This window comes from Babylonia areolata, chromosome 25 (genome assembly GCF_041734735.1).
Source record: "Babylonia areolata isolate BAREFJ2019XMU chromosome 25, ASM4173473v1, whole genome shotgun sequence".
In the NCBI taxonomy this organism is placed as follows: domain Eukaryota; kingdom Metazoa; phylum Mollusca; class Gastropoda; order Neogastropoda; family Buccinidae; genus Babylonia; species Babylonia areolata.
In genome coordinates, this window is record NC_134900.1 from 2,085,001 (window position 1) to 2,105,153 (window position 20,153).

Consider the following 20,153-nt stretch of genomic DNA (forward strand, 5'->3'; position numbering starts at 1 on the left):
CCCCTCCACTCCCCCCCCACCCCAACCCACACCCCTGCACCCCCCCGATCCCCTCCCCATCCCACCCAGTAGATCATCAAGCTAACGGCATGTAGAAAGGTTGTCAATGAGAGGAGAGAAAAAGGCTGCAGGTTTGTAATTAAGTTATCAATGAATTAATAAAGAAAGAAAGAAAGAAAACATTTTAGGTGGAAATTCTTACTGTGCTGTGTAATTATGTCTTTATTGTCAGTGTGATCTTTTCGATTTAAAAATTTTTTTTTTCATAGCTGCCTAAATGCAGCAGGCATGACAATATTCTGTTGTTAATTAAACAGGGCAATAAAGACCTGTCATCACTGTTATTGTCAACAATAGCTAGGTCAGCATAAAGAGATGGTGTGCATGTAGACTGTGTCGGTCTATCAAAAGTGTCATGAATGATTCAGCTGCCTTGTCAGTTAATTTAACCGACAGATCCAGTTTAACAGAGATAACACCAGCATGATAAGAATACTTTCTTTTTTTCTTTTTTTTGCCCTACCATCCGCACCATTTCAGTGGCATTACTCCCACGCCGCTCATTTAGATTCCCCCATACACGGCCACACCCGGGTTCATCTGTCACAGTTCCAGCATTGGCAGTCTGCAGGGAACCATTGATGTTAGGTCACCAGGAGGCCACACACCAGAGGAGACCCTGCACTGCTGCTTAGTCACTTCGGTGGTGTTCAGTGGTGCCTGTTCTGATTCAACATACTTAGGACACCACCTACTAAGCCCCCTACTAACGACAATAATGGCTTAGTTGCAGAGCCAGACTGAGTGAGCGTCCCTCTCACTGTGGAGACCGCCACCACGTCCCTCTAACAACAGTCCCCCAGCTGAGAATACTTTCAGCTAAAAAATAAAATAACATAATAAATAAATAAAAAGGAAGGAAAATAAATTAAGGGAAACAAAACTAGTCACCAGAACAGCTCACATCTCACAGATAAAATAATTGGTCCCCTGACCCGTCCCACCCCCTTCTCTTCTGAGCATGCACATGGCAAACAGTATACACGCGCAAACACACACACACATATATATATACACATACACAAGCAGAGCTTGAACCGACAACACAATTAACTCATTCAGTGCCTAAACATATTTCATGCTCAATGACAACTATTTCCTAAGGGATGTTTTGGTCACAGAGGTTATTATCTTTAAAAAAAAAAAAAATAAATAAAAAAATAAAATAAAAAATTGTTTTTAAATATAGCACACAAAGTGAACAAAAAAAATGAAAAAAAGAAGAAAAAAAGCATAACCTGTACTTTTCTGAGAGGATAAAGAAAACGCTATCCCACTGTGACAATTTCACATGAATTTATTATCTTGTGACAGGCGCAACAGCCGAGTGGTTAAAGCGTTGGACTTTTAATCTGAGGGTCCATGGTTTGAATCTCAGTAACGGCGCCTGGTGGGTAAAGGGTGGAGATTTTTCTGATCTCCCAGGTCAACATGTGTGCAGACCTGCTAGTGCCTGAACCCTCTTCATGAGTATATGCAAGCATAAGATCAAATACGCACATTAAAGATCCTGTAATCCATGTCAGCATTCGGTGGGTTATGGAAACCAGAACATACCCAGCATGCACACCCCCGAAAACGGTCCTATGTGTAAAAGCTCACTTGTGTAGTGTACAAGTGAACATGGACTTAGTTTAACGTTGACATTTTCTTAGCTACTACAAATGGTGTTGGAACCAGACACGAGTTGTTTGATACTATGACAGGCATGAGTAAGACATTTTAATTCATTTGCATATGATAACACAAATGGGTGCGAGGTCAAAAGCTCGACACAGACCAAGATATCTTTCATCCAAGATTTGATCAAACTAGTTAAGTATGATTGGTCATGGGTACAGCAGCATGATCCATCAAAATTTTTAAATCAAAATGCGAGGTTAAAAGTCATGCTCTGAACATGGCATATGGGTATATTATACTATATATAATAATATTGATGGAAAAAAAGTTTCTATTCCACGTACAAGAAAGTGAAGGTCTTGTAAACAATCTTCAGAGTTTTGTCATTGATTGGACATGTTGAGTACAAACCCTGTGTAAATAGACAAGGTCAGGGGTCAAAGCTCAAGGTCACAACCTGGTGTATTTGAAAACTGCGAAAGCCTTATATAAAACTTGTGCTTTTCATTCAATTTTCACACAAAAAATGATTTGTTTTGGCTAGAATATGCTTTCTACATTTAAAGGTCAAGGTCACACCAACAAGGCTGTCTTTCTGTCAGATTATCTACTGTGCAGGATTTTTTTTTTGTCACTCCCCCCCCCCAAGGATATTTTTGTTGTTGATATAAGTGGGTACAACATGATAGCCTTTAGCCAGGTCTTGCCTCTCTTGTTTTCCAAGTCATTACAATGGTGTCTTTTTGTCCTTTTCAGAACAAACCTTGACCTGAACAACTTGGTCTGAAAAGAAATTCATATTCACAGCTATTCCTATTCACCATGTTGAGGTTTCCTCCCTTGTAACCTCTCACTTGTGTAACATGAACGGAAGAAATTGAGTGAAGGGGGAGGAAGGGGGTGGGGGGTGGGGGTTGAGGGTAAGTAGAGTGGATGAGATTTTTCAGTTGTTTGCCCCATCAATCACACACACTCACATTTCTCTGTCTCTTCCTCCCTGTCTGCGTAAATGCACTAATGACCAGCGGATGTCACCGACCACTAGATTTATTTTCCCACCCAGTGAAAGACACATTCATTTATAAATTGGGTCCTAGACAGGTCCGCACAATTACTTTTTCTCTGTGTGTGTGTGTGTGTGTGTGTGTGTGTGTGTGTGTGTGTGTATGTGAAAGAGAGACAGAGCATGCGTAAGTGTGTCCTCTCCCCACCCCCCTCCCAACGTTCTCCCCGGCTGCCCCTACCCCCCCTGTCCACCCAAACAAATCTGTAGGCCTACGTGTTCAGGTTCCTGTATGCCTCAGCGCTTATCTTCGATTGCCAAGACAGCCTGTCATGCCCTGTGGGGTTGTTTATACTGGGCTTTTGTTTGGTCATGCAGCTGGCATGAACTGTGCTTCAGGAAGTACTTCTGTGAAATGCTGCTGCTGCATATTCACAGTTCAGTGGAACTGACGCTGGAATCAATACTACACCCACCCCCCTCCCCGTGCCCACTCTGTACCCACCTTTAACCCTTTCCCCCTCACCACCCCTTGTCACATTCCAAGCGTTAGGAACGTCAGTTTAACTCTCTCCATACGAACGGCGAAAGAGACGACGTTAACAGCGTTTCACCCCAATTACCACCATTAAAATATTGCAAGCAGAAGGCTCTTGTACTGAAGAGGTGAATGTTGACAAAGAATACCACAATTCTGACGACGGAAGCTAAAGGCTGGGTCATTGAGACACCCACTGGACATCCGAGGGGTCTGTGTAGAGGAGAAGAGAGGACTGGCCGTACTGAGTGAGTTAATGAGGCGAAGTTTTGAAGCCAGAGTAATGTTCGGGAGAAGGGATCTAATGAGTTAACCCTCTTCGTGCTGTGTGGCATGTACGGCCACCCACCATCAGAGATCCCTCCCTGTTCACTGCTGCCCGTCTATTGCTGTCTTAGCTAACTTCCCACAGGTATACAGCCTTTTAGTCTTCCCTGCACTCTTGTTGTTTTTTTTGTTGTTTTTTTTAACTCATCTGCCAGCTGGAGCCAGTTGCGTTGCTCGGACAGAAGAGCCTAGTATGGTCGTAACCTACTACTAACTGTGTGTAGTATGGAACTGACCAATGGCGTAGTTTGGTCAACATAGGCATTTAGTCATGTCTAACTGTCAAAGTTAGAACCAAGCAATGCAACTGGCACCTGGTGTCAAGCGAAGGGCGACTACATATACTCTTGGTGGTCTTTGTTCTGAGGACACGTCCTATCGAGCGTCATCTTCTTCCCTTGATCTCCAGCAAGGAGGTCCAGGATTTCTGGTGTTCATCATTTCAATTCAAAGGATGAAGTGGAAGTGGAGGAAGAGTGGTAGAGAATGGCAGGGGTGCAAGTTTCTTGGTATCTAAGATAAAGGACAATAACATCATTAACACTGATAATAATGATAACAAATATAATAATAATGATGATGATAATGATAATAATAATAACAAAAGTTTCTTAATAGCTTTTATTTGTCCCATCAGACCACTGGCAAGCACACTCTTCTCTCCCCCTCCCTAACCCCCCACCCCCGTCCATCCCTCCTTCTCTCTCTTGATCTTTCCTTCCCCCTCTCCAAGGTTCATGTTTACGTCTTGCCTGCTTCGATCTGCTCTTCCCAAACCCTCGCTTCATCCCCGTTCTCGCGACAGAAATCAATACAGCGCACGCATCCTCCCTCATCCATCCTCCCTCATCCATCCTCTCCTGTCTGTCCACTGCCTTCATTACAAGGAACACAGGCTACAGACCTCAAGTTCCATGGATATCTGCACAATTATAGAAAACTGCACAACTGATCCTTATGTACTAAACTGTCGATCTCTTTTATTATTGACTAATATATAAATATATCTGTTTGTTCGTTTCTATTTGATGACTTCTGTATGAGAGAGAGAGAGAGAGAGAGAGAGAGAGAGAGAGAGAGAGAGAGAGAGAGAGAAAGCATGAGTATTCTTTTCCCTGGAGTTATCGGGCTGACAGAAATCTGTTCAGATAGTAATGTGTCATCAGCTGGGAACCTAACTCTGTGTGTATGAGAGAGAGAGAGAGTGATTGACTGACTGACTGACAGACACACATGCACTAAGTGAGAATGAGACACACACACACACACACAGAAAGGAAGACACAGTGAGAGAGAGGTCTTACACTTGAGAGATAGGCCAAGATCATGACCTGCTTTCTGGATATCTGATAAGTGGGGCTGATAAACAACATCTCAATGTGTATGTCTGTGCGAATGAGTATGTATGTGTGCGTGTATACATGCATGTGCATTTGCACACAAGTGCATGCGCGTGTGTGCTTGTGCAAGCATGTGCGCATAGTATAAATCTGAAAGATATCATCCCCCCCACGCCCCTCCCCACCCCCAATCTTTGAGATGAGGCAAGGTATTGTGTTGAGCAATAAGGCAGCCACTGCCATAAAAGGACGCCCAAGCTATCCTTCAAAGATCTAATAAAGATTTTTGACAATTTCTTCACCGATCTCATATGCTACAAAAGTGGGGCAAGGACTGCTACACTATGAACAGGTTTTTCAACTCACTGATTTCCTCCCTACAACCTCTTCTAAAAGAACCAGTGTCACCACCACCACCACCACCCCCACCACCCTTTGCTCTTGTTCAATGTGTTAGGTCATGGGGTGGGGGAGAGGGTTAGGGGGTGTCTGGAAAGGTGGGGGGTGGGGGGGTAGGGGGATCTAATCTAGTTTGCTGCCAGCAGGAGCCTTAAACTGGCGTTCTGTTTAACTTTTAATAAACTTGTTTTTTTTAGGGTTTTTTTTTTTTTTTTTTTTTTTTAAAACACCACAAATACTGGCGTACAGGCAACACAATGCAATAGCATCTGTTGTTCATACATTAAGCATTCTTTCTTGGGTTTTTTTTTCTTTCTTTTTTTTGCTTGCAAGCGCAGCTGCTGTTCATTGCTGTGTATGCAGGACTTGAGAGCAGAAAATATCCGAGTTTCCTCCCTTCCCACCCCAGGCTACAGCTCTCGTTCTATTCATTTATTCATTGGAGAAGATTAAGGGTTTAAAGAGCTCTTTGCCTCCGGTTATTTCTGTGTGTGTGTGTGTCTGTGAGAGAGAGAGAGAGAGAGAGTGACAAGTGTGAATCTTTTATTGAACCCCCTTGTGGTTGTGGTTATGTTACAGCGTAAAAAAAAAAAGAGAAAGAATAGTGGAGGGGCCAAGATAGCAAATATCCATGGTTGCAAGCGACAATCACCATGAGGTGATGAACAAAAATAAATCTGATGAGAGAGGCCTGTACAGAGAGAAAGAGCAAGTGGGGAAATGGAATGTAGGTTGGAGGGAATGAAAGAATGAATGGATGAATGAATGGAATTTTATTCACTGAAGGTAACACTCAAGTGTGTATACAATGCTTTTTTTTCATTCAGCCCTTGGAAAGAAATGGCAAAGGAAGAGGGTGTGTGTGTGTGTGTGTGTGTGTGTGTGTGTGTGTGTGTGTGTGTGTGTGTGAAAGAAATGAAAACATTTCTTTTTAAATCAAAAAAGAGATGGGGAAGGAGGTGATGGGAGATCAATCATTCAATTCACCAAACACTGAAGTCCGGTGTGAGAGAAATAAAAGAGAGACACTGTGTATGCTAGTACATGTGAGACCTTCAGTTTAACATCTGTTCACTGGAGCAGAAGTGTTATTAGACGGGTATGCTATAGTGTATCTGTATGTGCATGCACTACTGTCTTGTCTAGATACAATTTTGAAACAAGTTTTGCAGATGACCAGAATGTGGGTGAGATGATGGAGGGGGAAGGGTGTGTGTGTGGGGGGGGTGGGGGGCGCGTGGAGGGGGGGGAGGGCCTGGGGGGGGTAGGGGGACGGGGTAGAGAGAGTTGACAGGCTATTTGAGGATGAAAGGTAGATAGTCTAGATACAGACAGACAGACAGAGAGAGAAGGTAAGATCAGACAAAACCAACTTAATTTACTATAAATTTATTCAGGTGCGATACTGCTACATAGCCAATTCAGCACTCAATGTGCAAGTGTGATTGTAAAACATATTTAGTCGTCTGTTGATGAAGTTGTGCACTTGGGCATGCGCTTGCATGTCTGCGTGTGCATGTGCATGTGCGTTTTCTTGTGTGTGTGTGTGTGTGTGTGTGTGTGCACAACCGCAGTACACATTTCCACATGTTTCCACAAACGTGTCTTTAACCTGTGTGGACCAGGTGAACATGAACTCACCAAACATTCACAGAAGTGCTGACAAATGTCAACCTATGAATTGTATGCTTACCATACATACATACATATATATTTATATATATATATATATATATATATATATATTACAATCAGGAGGAAGACATATGATCGAAATATAAGTTTGTTCACTTAGTGTAATAATGTGTGCATGTGTGCGTATGTCAGTGTGTGATGTGTGTGTGTGTAAGTGTGTGCATGTGTGTGTGTGTGTCTGAGTGTGTGCCTGTGTTTGTGTTTATGAGATGCATGTTTGTGTTTATGAGATGCATGTTTGTGTTTATGAGATGCATGTTTGTGTTTATGAGATGCGTGTGTGTGTGTGTGTGTGTGTGTGTGTGTGTGTGTGTGCAAACACGTGTAAATGACTTAAATATGATAATTAAACAAAAACAAACAAACAAAATTTTTTAAACACATTATGCATCCCCACTTACAGTCAAGAGCGTACTCAGCATGCTCACTGCCATCGTAGGCGATCACCACGTTGAAAGTCTGCGCGGGAGGCGAAGCAGCCATTGCTTTCTTTCTTTTCTTTTTTTGCAACGCACGGTATCTCTGCTACTGCTCAACTTACACACCTTGCAACAATAAACAACAAAAGCTATACTCGCAGATACTATGCTATTGTGTGCACTGACTGATTTTTTTTCCTCTCGGAGTTGCGTCGTCGTCACAGATTAGGTGTTCACCACTCGGGTGCTGCAGCTCGACTGGTGCGTGTGTGTGTCAAAGAGTGACGTTCACGCTGTGTGTGTTGTTTTTTTGCCACGACGAAACTCGCTGGCTTTCTGTCTCTCTCTCTCTCTCTCTCTCTGTGGCGCTCTTCGCTGTGACACCGTGACCCACATGCAAAGCAGGTCCTGATGTTTCGCGATCTTGTCCTCCGACAGATGTGTGGCGTGTGTGTGTGTGTGTGTGTGTGTGTGTGTGTGTGTGTGTGTGTGTGTGTGTGTGTGTGTGTGTGTGTGTGTGTGTGTTGTGGTGTGTGTGTGTGTGTGTGTGTGTGTGTGTGTGTGTGTGTGTGTGTGTGTGTGAGTGTCTGTCTGTCTCTGTCTGTCTGTCTGTCTCTCTCCCTCTGTGTGTGCGTGTGTGTGTGTGTGTGTGTGTGTGTGTGTGCCGGTGTGTGTGTGTTGGTGTTGTTGTTCTTGTTTTCAGGAAGATGTGGTCCAGTTGAGTTGAGTTACTATTGATGAACCGGGCTGACTGATGTGATGGTTAGCAGATGATCAATGTTAGTGAATAAATTAACATAACTGAATAAGGAGATGAATGCACATCAGTAACAGTTTCCGATTCTTTGCACGGACCGGACCATAAAAAAGAACAGGATATTGAGCAAATAAGACTGCTCAGTATAAACGAACTGAAGTAAGTCAGTGACAGTCAGGTTGACAGAGGTTCTCCTCTACATGTAGTAGCTGCTACTCTGCAACCATGTAACCCAACCAAAAGCGACATCCAGTCCGGAACACTCAGTGAGAAGCCGCCTGGATGGGCTCCGCCAAGGTCATTTCACTGTGTCCAAGTCAATTAAACCACATCATGAACTTGAGAATAATTGTCAGTTCTTTCGCTATCTGTGTCCCGGCAGCGGCCCGGCCAACTAGTGACTCATTACTAAGTCGATTGAGAAGAAGAATGATAATTACTAGGACTATGAGGCAAGGCCCGGGGATGGAGAGTGACAGAGACAGACAGAGAATGAATGAACGAATGACTTATTCATTTATAGGCCATTGCCCCTTATGAAAGTGTGTCACAACTTCTTCATAGACATCGCATCGTGCATTGAAAAATGACATTCGTTCAGACAACATAAATATATCATACCTTATTTCTAAGTAATATACCCTAACCTTAGTAATACATAATACACATCATGAAACATATTGTATTCAATTGACATTTATACACCTAAATGATATATGATATGACGCCAATAACTCTTACATGCTTGGTTAATAGCGCTCATTTAAGTTCTACACATGGTCCCTAGTCGTTACTGGATACAAGAACAGATCGGAGCTTAAACGATTTATACAGAGAGAGAGAGAGAGAGAGAGAGAGAGAGAGAGAGAGAGAGTTGCAATGACAACTATATATAAGCCTACTACTATTAAACCATGTCACACCATACCGCCGACTGCCACAACCAAAGAGTAGGCCGCTCTGTCAGCACACACACACACACACACACACACACACACACACACACACACTTTTAGTACAATGTTCATGCTACTTGTACAAGAGTCCTGCTTAGTGCGTACAGTAATCACAATAAAAATATGAATCCTGACACACATGTTTTTTTTGGGGGGGGGTTTCTCGCGGAACCGTGTCAGTGTGTGTGTGTGTGTGTGTGTGTGTGTGTGTGTGTGTGTGTACGCGCGCGCGTGCGGTGTCAGTGCGCGTCAGTGCGTCACCACGGAACCACACACCACCGTGAAAAATGCCTACGTGCGCCCCAGTTTCCAGCCAGCAATCAATCGCACTCGAATCGAGGCTTGCTGAGTGGCAAAACACGTTGTGTATCGTTCTTCACAGCGAGCTCGTGTTCTTGCTGTTGTTGTTTTTCTCACATTCGTGCAGATTACAACAACAAAAGCTGTATGCTGTTGTTCACTGAACTTTTGTCATGATTCACTTTCGGCTTCAATGTGTACGTGTATATAATTATACAGGCGTCAAAGCGTATTCTTTCGCTCAGACAGATCCACGACGGATAATACGCTCGCGGCACCACATCTGCTTCCGAATAAATGACTATATAAAAAGCAGATTCCTGACCTTGGAGAAATTTGTCTGACCTTGAGAGCCTGGAAAACACAATAAACATACAACAATAACAGCAAAAAGGGGGACAAGCGCAATAGCCGAGTGGTTTAGGCGTTCAGTGGACTTTCAATCTGAGGGTCCCGGGTTCGAATCACGGTAACGGCGCCAGGTGGGTAAAGGGTGGAGATTTTTCCGATCTCCCAGGTCAACATATGTGCAGACCTGCTAGTGCCTGAACCCCCTTCGTGTGTATACGCACGCAGAAGATCAAATACGCACGTTAAAGATCCTGTAACCCATGTCAGTGTTCGGTGGGTTAGGGAGGCACGAAAATACCGCGATCGTTTGTTTTCGTTGCTTTGGAATGGATGGATGGATATGGTTCTGGGTGGACCTCGAGTCCCTGTGTGTGTGTGTGTGTGTGTGTGAATCCCTCCCAAGCAACATCGGACCGTCAGTCAAAAGTTCTAACCTATTTCTCGTTGCCCACTGCACTGCACAGTTCGTGCATGCGGGTTTCTCACTGGCAGTCGAGATATCAGTGTACTTGGTCGAAATCCAGGACAGAGACAATTATAATGAGAGTGTTAGTTTCAGTTTCAGTTTCACTTTCTCAAGGAGGCGTCACTGCGTTCGGACAAATCCATACACGCTACACCACATCTGTTGAGCAGATGCCTGACCAGCAGCATAACCCAACGCGCTTAGTCAGGCCTTGAGTGCATGCTTACATATTTGTGTACCTATGAAAGTGGATTTCATTTTACGTAATTTCGCCAGAGGACAACACTCTCGTTGCCATGGGTTCTTTTTCAGTGCGCCAAGTGCGTGCTGCACACGGGACCTCGGTTTATCGTCTCATCCGAAAGACTAGACGCTCAGTTTGATTTTCCAGTCAAACTTAGGAGAAAGGGCGAGAGCGGGATTCGAACCCACACCCTCACGGACTCTCTGTATTGGCAGCTGAGCGTCTTAACCATTCTGCCACCTTCCTCCATGAGAGTGTTAAAGAGTGGCTATACAGTCCGATGTAAGTTCGTCACAGATGGAACTTCTCCTCCGTCCCAAATCGTGCCAACTTAGTCATATGTGCAGTCACACTTTGTGAGAGTGTATAAGAATACCGAAGATTAATTATGCTTTTGGAAAATCCGTACGTACAATGTAATACAGCAACATTATACAATTGAAGCCCTTGCAGTATCACGGAGCATCGAAATGTAAAAGGTTAAATTTCCCAGCTTCCAAATTGATGTCTCTCACTCTCTGTCTCTCTTTGTCTGTCTGGCTCTGTCTCTGTCTGTCTGTCCGTGTGGCTGTCTCTCACCCTCTCTGTCTGTCTGTCTCTCCCTGTCTATGATTTTCTTTTCTTTTCTTTGTCTATTTGTTTTTTTTTCCACTTTCATTGAAGGCCAGGACTACGCATGCTCATCTTATGGTATACATATTGCTCTGAACGGGCGAATGTGCCGGTGTGTCAGTGTGTGTGTGTGTGTGCGCGCGCGCGCGTGCGCGGCGTGCTGCGGTATTACTGAGGCGCGCGTATATTAGTGTCAGTGTGCGTACGGCTGTGTGTTTGTGACTGAGTGTGCCGGCCAGCCACTGAGTGCCACGGTGTGTGTGTGTGTGTGCGTGTGTGTGTGTGTGTGTGTGTGTGTGTGTGTGTGTGTGTGACGGTGTCAGTTTCACGGCTGTGTGTCAGTCAGTGTGTGTCAGTGCGCGCGCGCGCGCGCGTGTTTGTACAGTGTGTCAGTGCGTGTGACGGCCGTGTGTGTGTGTGTGCGTGTGTGCCAGTCCGTGTGTGAAGGTGTGTGTGTGTGTCAGGTGTGTGCACGCGCGTGTGTGTGTAAAATAATACTGCCGTACGCCATTGTTCGTCAGGTTATTCCTTTTTATAGGCCGTCCACACAATGTATGTCCATCAGTACTACATTATTTCACTTGTTTACATGTCGCAGATCTTCTTTTTCTTTGTTCGTGGGCTGCAACTCTCACGTTTACTCCTATATACACGAGTGGGCTTTTACGTGTATGGCCGTTTTTACCCCGCCATGTAGGCAGCCATACTCCGCTTTCGGAGGTTCATGTCGCAGATAACGTACCAATGGAGCTTCAGTTCCGATGTCTGACTGATAATAATAATGATAATAATGATGATGATGATGATGATGATGGTGATGATAATGGTGATAATGATCATAATAATGCAGTAATTCACTTATCATAATCAGAAGAAGAATAACAATTCACACACGCTGACACACCGGCCGACTATGACACACACGCATACACACACACTCACACACACACACTCTCTCTCTATCTGTATGTATCTCTCTCACTTTATGTGTATACTCCCCCCCCTTCTCTCTCTCTCTCTCTCTCTCTTTGTACTGTCTGTGCCACTCGCTTTCTTGCTTTCTTTCGGCACTCTTGACAAGTGGGTCACTAACCGAGTTAGTAACGTCAGTCCACCTGTCTCTTGTGTGAGTGAGATGTATACATACGCCGGGAGAGGGGGATGGGGGCCGGGGGGGGGGGGGGACGGGGGAAGAGTCGTGGTATGTATACTACATGTTTGTAGCATCGTGCCAGTAACGCGCTCTCGATAATCAGTTTCGCACGTAGTGTGTGTGTGTGTATGTGTGTGTGTGTGTGTGTGTGTGTGTGTGTGTGCGTGTGTGTGTGTGTGTGTGTGTGAGTGTCAGTGTGTGTGTGTGTGTGTGTGTGTGAGTGTGTTTGTGTGTGTGAGTGTCAGTGTGTGTGTGTGAGAGAGAGAGAGAGAGAGAGAGAAAGGCTGTTTTATGCAGCGTCTCGATCTCCAATCCATGATGACCGAGACACAGCCGACGTAAGTGTCTCGTAAAACTATGTGTGGAGATCGCTTTTTAGTTTTCTCTCACTCAGTCTTGTTAGACACGCAGATTTATACTGATGTATGTGTGTAGACTCTTGGTCGTATTTCACTATATTACCACTGAGCATCATCAAGCAGTGATATGTGTCGTCTAGAGTCCTAGTGTGTGTACTCAGTGACACATAGTGTGTGTGCGTGCGTGCGTGCGTGCGTGTGTGTGTGTGTGTGTGTGATAGAGTATGCGCGCGCGTGTGCATACATCAGTAATCCCAACTGAAACCATTGCACAATGACTGATGAGGTGAATAGCAGTGGAATGATAGATCACCTCCATATCACAGTTCTCGTTTAAACGGATGATAATGAAAGGTCGCCAAGTTCGTAGCGGCAATGAATGACTGACTCTACACTGATTGCACAACAGGATATAGTGGACAAACTGACATCGGTTATCTGTGTTTGCAGTTCACGACAGTTGCGTCAAGAATCCTTAACTCCTTCCCCTCCACACCCCCCTCCCTCTCCACTTGATTGCTTGGTTTAAATAATCTTTAATTATTCAACAATACACATGATTACAATGCAATGAATGACAAAAGAGCATCAACAAGCTGAAAGCTTATACTGTGCTCACAACGTTGCACTTCAATTTTAACATGACCGCGGCAGATGAACCATATTATCAATTGTATCAAATAACATTCATAAACAGTAAGTTATGAAATATTGAAATAAAACAAATCAATTTATCATCACCAGAGTAGTCGGCCTGATAGAAGAGAAACACGAAGGGGGGGGGGGGGGGGGGGGGGGAAGAAGAAGAAAGAAAATTTAGAAGAATGGTGGGTAAGGTGGTGGGGGAGGGGGAACAGAGGGGAGAGGAGAAATTCTGACAGATCATTGGCCAATCCATTCATGTTTGAATATTTGACTGCTTCCCCCTCAGGCCTTGTCAGTGTCGATCCATTCTACCACCACCAACACACTGGCTTGCCTCGACTGCCCTGTCGTCCAGCTCGGCGTGATAAATCAGGTTCAGGCCTCTCGGTGTCTGCAGACCGCTGACCGCTAGGTTAACAGCCACGCGGCACAGCGGTCATTCCCCTTGGGTCAGTGCGACATGATAGGCGCGGCAACAGCTGGGTCAGTGGTTAACTCTCTCCATACAAACGGCGAAAAAGACGAGGATGACACCGTTTCACCGCAATTAACATCATCAAAATATCACAAGCGGAAGGCTCTTATACTGAATAGGTGTATGTAGAGAACCAATACTGCATTTCTGACGACGGAAGCAAAAGGTTTGGTCATTCAGACACCCAGTGGAAGTCCGAGGCGGTCTCTGTAGGGCAGAGGAGAGGACTGGTGTCCTGAGTGAGTTAATATTAATAACGAAAGCCGGCGTGTGAGGGCCCTCTGGGTGCAAGGCGCGGTGTCTTCTTCTTCTTTCCCTTCTCTACCGCCTTCATCATAGTGAAGATTCTGTAGATTATAAGGGGGGGTTTGCCTGTTGTTTGAGTCACTTGTGGTACAGTTTGCTGGGTCCGGGGGTGCTGGGGGGATGATGGGGATCGGTGGGGGGTGGGGAGCCGGGGGGGCCCGGGGGGGAGGGGGGATCAGATTTGGGACTTGAAGCCTTCCAGGATGGGGCTGAGGGCAACCTCAGCAGCAAGGCTGTTCCAATCGGATATTGTCCTGGGGAAGAAGGACTTCTGTCTGTGTAGAGTCCTGCAGTTCAGCTGGGGGGATGATACGTTGCTGGACTGATGCGACCGTCGGGTTCCTTTGGGTGCAGAGGGGTTTTGGGAGGGTGTCTGGGGTGGGAAGACCGAGACTTGTTCAAATCCAGTCTGCTTTACTCACACACAAATTACCCATAATGGGGTCAATCATTGCTCTCCGGCCTCCGCACTGATTCAGTCAGTGTTTGGACAAGACAAGACAAGACAAGACAAATTCTTTATTTCGAGGATAATAGATAAGCACTGGTGTGACATCCGGTCCCCGCCCTGAACAGTGTCTACACTACACAATATTTAATAAAATGAAAGCATGGTGTTAGTAGAGATACATAACAGAGGAAAAAATTGGATTGGGAAGTAGAGAGCGATGAGTGCGGCCGGAGAAGGCGTTAACACTGACCAAACGTAGTTTCAGCTAAATATCATACATTATGGTTGTAATGATAGATATGGGGGAGGAGGGGGGGAGTTGGGGGCGTGGGGGGTGGGGGCTGGGGAGCTTATACCTGAGTCATCGTGGTTATCAGAGTTGGATTTGTTTGGGGTGTGTGTCAGTGGGTGCGTATGTGCATGCGGAGTTTTCTCAGTTGGAAGTTTGCAGTTTGGCATAAAATTAATTACTGACATGGTCATTAAGGGATGGTGTAAAAAGGGAGCATGGAGTGTGGGAGTGAGTGAATTTTGGGGGATGTCGGGGGGTCAGGGGGTGGGGGTGGGGTGACGGAATGAGAGAGTGAATGAGTTTGGGTGTGAAGGAGCTGGGAAGAGACGGGATGACTATAAAAAGATGAACGTTAGCAGAATCTTCAAAACAACCAAGCTGACCGATCAATGGAAAAAGAAAAAAAAAATCTCTTGCACACACAACCTTACGCACACACTGAGTACACATGCACAAAGACTGAGTGCACACACACACGTTTCTCCTGTAGATTTATTGAAGCACCATCCCTGAAAGACACTACTATCACTAGGAACAATGACATCTGGAAAACACTCTTCAAAAAAACCATATATGCCCAACATTTCTGGAAGACCACTCTCAAAGATATGAATATTCAAACAAGATATTCTAATTTCCACCTTAACCTTTCCCATTTATTGCATTATTTTTTCAGCATCAATCGATTTTCTCAATCGATTTTCAGCATTTCCATTTCTGGAATATGATGGACATTTGTTTACCACAAAATCGATTTTAACATGAATCGGAGAGAGAGTGATAGAGCCTTCTCTCGCTGCTCTGATTCAGTACGACCTGATGGGAGGTGTGTGTGTGTGTGTGTGTGTGTGTGTGTGTGTGTGTGTGTGTGTGTGTGTGTGTGTGTGTGTGTGTGTGTGTGTGTGCGCGTGCCTCTGTGTGTGTGTGTGTGTGTGTGTGTGTGTGTGTGTGTATTGAAAGGGGTGAGGTAGGAGCTCTTTACCACCTTAAAAACAAATAATAAACTATAATAAAAAGAACTGAAAATTGCAGTTCTTCAGAAAATCAAAACAACCACCAAGAACTGATACATGCTGTGCATTCAACGCTTAGTATAAAATGTCATAAAAAAACAACAACCAATATGTTTTTTACTTTATAACTTTGTGCCAAACTATACAACAATATTACAAGGTTAAATAAATGTAATTTACTGAGTTTTTAGGCACTCTGCTGTCAACAATCAACAATGGATACTCCTTGTTTGACTGCCAAACTGTACGCATACTGTCAAGGATTTAAAACGAATAAATAAACAGAAACTCGCTGAACATTTCACAAAATGAAAGCATCTTCTTTTTCAAACACAAAATCACAAAAAAAACAACCAACCCAGCCTGATTCTTTGTTGACTATAACAGTCTCAAATATAAAACCATCTCCCATAGAATCTATATCAGAAATATAGCCAGGGCATTGCTCAGTCCCTTTGATTCATAGACACATATTATTATTACAATAATATTCTAGTACCCTGTATATAGGAAATATTTACTTCACAGGACAAGACTCTTGGAATGTATGAACAGATATTCAGAGAACCCACCACACCAAAAGATGTTGTCACAAACAAAACACAGAATCCGAAAATGGCCATTTTCAGACTGAAATCATGAGTCTGTTAAAGAGCTGAAGAACTGTCTTCGTATGGTACTTTTTGTACAAGTCTTGGTGACTACCACTGAACAGATATATTCATAAACTGTACTGGATGTTTTCAGCTGCAAAAACCTCTGAAAATCTAAAGACAGAAATATAAACATCGTTGCCTGCCTGGTTTTGACAACAGCAAAAACATAGAAAATTTCTCAAAAAAAAAAAAAAGAAAAAAAAAAAAGAGAAGAAATATTTAATATTACTGCCTGATTTTAACAGCACAAATGATGAACTGCAAAAACAAATAAATTGAAGACAGGAATATGCCATCAGTGCTTGATTTGCATTGAGAAAAAAACAACAAACACACACACACACACACAAAAACATGAACAAACAAACCAAACCAAAACTAAAATGTAAAAAAGACAGAAATATATAACATTTTTGTCTGATTTGAACTGCAAAAATCTTATTTTCAATCAATGAAAAAAAAAAGGAGAAAAAAAGAAGAAAAAAAGAAGCAGCTATTATCAAATACAGCAAAGCAAAAGACAAAGCAAAACCCTGAATTTTAAACAAACTCTATTGCATGTTTTTGCCTTCAATCCAATCAGTAACAACAATAATAATGATCACAGTGATAATGATGATGATGATACTAATAATAATCCCAGTCATCAAGGAAGAAGTTCATAAAAAGTAATTTTTCAGATTTTTTTTTTTTAACACACAGGAAGAAGATACAAGCAGGACTTCCCTTATGAACACAAAATTCTGGAAGACATAAGCAGAACATATACAATCTCTGACAGAGAGATACATATAGTTTATGCATACACACCTATGCTGCCTTTAAAGCGATTGAAATTTCTATTTTTCTGAAGTTCATCAACAACAGTCTTTTTAGTTTTTTGTTTTTGTTGTTGTTGTCCTAAATTTTATTTTTGTGGCAGCGATAAACTGCTAGAAAACTGAAACGCTGACTGATTCAGGTACACATGGAAAAATCCTGCAAAAAGGTTGTCTTTCATGAACAGAGTTTCCTCTTTTTTTTTCTTTTTTTTTTTACCAATAGTTATAAATCGTATCTGCTTGATTAAAAACATCCAACAACAACAATATACATTAACAAGGAATTTCTGGTCTCAAAAGAGATACGATGATACTTCTTCATATCTTCAAAATCATTTTACCATTTTTTTTTTTAACTCACAGGAAAGAAACAAACAATCAGAGAAAGAACTTTGCTGTCCTAGCATTTTAGTCTCCAAAAACAAAACAGCTGATCACTTATACCATACGTGCTGATATTTGCAAACAAAGAAATGTTTCTGTCGTGATGGAATAAATGAAATCTCTCTCTCACACACACTGTAATGCACATGTACACCAGCAATCACTTTGAGACTTAGACACTCACACTTTTACTAATGTATGCACAAAACACAAGCATGCATTCATGCACACACGCATACACACAAACATCGGTATAATCCAGTCAGCAAAATAAAACGTTCAGCTGGAATAATATTTTCATGTATAGAAATTCCTTGTCAACACAGAATTGCTTTCAGAAAAACAAAAGATCAGCTGCTGTTATATTCAATATACAGAATTTCAAATCAATTCAAAGCTGTAGTCAGCAAAATAAAACTCAGCAGCAATACTTTTATTTATGTACAGAATTTCATTCTGAGATAAAACTGCAATCAGCAAAATATAAACTGTTGTAGACATAACTAAAATTTATTTTAGTATAAAGAGATTAACACTTTTGATTTTATTTTACATGCAATTGTGTTCAGATTTTGGCTGGTAAATTCTGTTTTAAAAAGGATGGTGCACAAGAAAAGAACAACAAAATGAAAAATATAAGAGCAAATGTATGCATTCATGCCATGCTACATATTGCAATTTGGCATTTCATGTCAGCTAAAAAAAGTTTTAAAAGTGAACACAATTTGAATGAAAAAAATCACATTACCCTGTATAACACAAGTACACTTTATCCTTTGAAAAAACAACAACAAGAAACAAACCATTACCCTATATAACACACATACACTTTTTCCCCCCATCATTTGCTTTCACAAAGTGGAAAGATGTATATGATAGTCAGTTGTGTCCGACTATGACCATCAGAACAGCAGAGGAAGGCAACTGCTGTTCCGGCTATTTGGGCTAGAATTTGATTATAGTGGAGAGTGTCTTGCCCAAGTACATCCCCACTCTCTCGGCCAAGAGGGTTTTAGGACAGTCGGCGTTGGGATGGTTCCCAAAGGCCAACTAGCCCACAAGACTGCAGCACTAAGAGCCAGTGCAATTTTGCCTCCTGGTTTGAGAGTCATAGTCCTTCACAAAAGACTAAGCTGTAAATGGTTTCCCATTGACTGGAGAAACCATTGATAATACAGCTCTCACTTTGCTGTTGGCCCAAATGTAAACATAATGCGCATGCGTAACCCCTAGGAAGGAGTATGACTGGTTATATGACGAGGTAAAAAAAGAAAATCATCAAGTAACTGTGCTCTTAATGGTACGACTCAAAGAGAGTTGATGCCCATGACCACAAAAGAAGGGCAGCAGAAATCAATGAAATCATTTTTTTGTTTTCATCATGAATTTCATCTGGCACCAACTCTTTCCAAAAAGGTTGGGAACTTAGCATCAAACGTTTCAGCACAAGAAGTGAAAATCATGGTGAACTGATCACAAAGCACAAGAAGTGAAAATCATGGTGAACTGATCACAAAGCACAAGAAGTGAAAATCACAGTGAACTGATCACAAAGCACACACACCTGGTTGCTGCATGCATTACAGGAATAACAAAAAAAAAAGAAAAAAGAAAAAAAGGATGGAGTCTTCACACACCTGTGTTGTTGGAAAAAGGAATCTGGAATGAAACAAACAAGTAGCGAAGTAACACTAATGACACAGGCACTGAAGACTTATCGGTCTGAGATCGAGGAAAACTTTGCCTGTTCATGCTAGTGTGGGGAAGAAAAAAAAAAAAAAATCAAGCAACTATTGGAAAAACCCAAGAAAATGACGGCCCTCCTTTCCCTTTCATAGGGCTGCATTAGGAGAGTATGAAATATCATAATTCATATATCTGTATATCTATATATCTTCTGCCGAGCATACAGAAAAGAAAAACAACACAGACTGGGGGAAAAGGAACACTTACAAGTAAAATATTTCAGTGTCTTGGTGTGGCTATGATACACACATACAAATGGGAGTACGAGCCAAGAGATATCTTTCTCTGCTTATTATAGAACTTTACAAAAGTAAAGAATACAAATAAGAATTCAAAATATAAGCTCTTTGATTATGTACATGCGATTACACACACACACACACATATTAAGAGATTATCATTACTGTTTCTTACACTTCAACTAACTACAAAGCGCCAGATCAGGACTGAAAACACAGTCAAAATTGATCCTGCAGAGTCTTAAAAAAGAAAAAAAAGAAAAAGAAAAGAAATCTGGACAAGAAAATCAGGCACAAGTTTAGTCATATTCATTCACATACACCTAGACTATGCCTAAGATGTTGGCCATTTCTGTCAATGTTTCGCTAGGGTTATCAAAAAAAGAAGGAAAAAGAAACCTGAACACAAACATAACTGTACACAGCTGCACAAAATTACGTGTTTAAACAGGCACACAAAACATGAAAACCAACAGCGGGCAATGAATACATATACACAGGTTCAGCTTAGACAGTGAAGCTG

The 20,153-nt window shown here is 42.5% G+C and overlaps 1 protein-coding gene across 1 annotated transcript in view; it reads right to left on the reverse strand.

Annotated features, from left to right (window-relative positions):
* The window catches only part of LOC143299840 (universal stress protein Slr1101-like), a 27,379-nt gene extending 19,668 nt beyond the window's left edge, over window positions 1-7,711 (reverse strand). Inside the window, exon 1 of the mRNA XM_076613329.1 lies at window positions 7,387-7,711. Within this exon, the coding sequence (XP_076469444.1) occupies window positions 7,387-7,468 (82 nt within the window). The 5' untranslated portion in view covers window positions 7,469-7,711. The remainder of the gene's footprint in view (window positions 1-7,386) is intronic.
* Window positions 7,712-20,153: the final 12,442 nt, after the last annotated feature.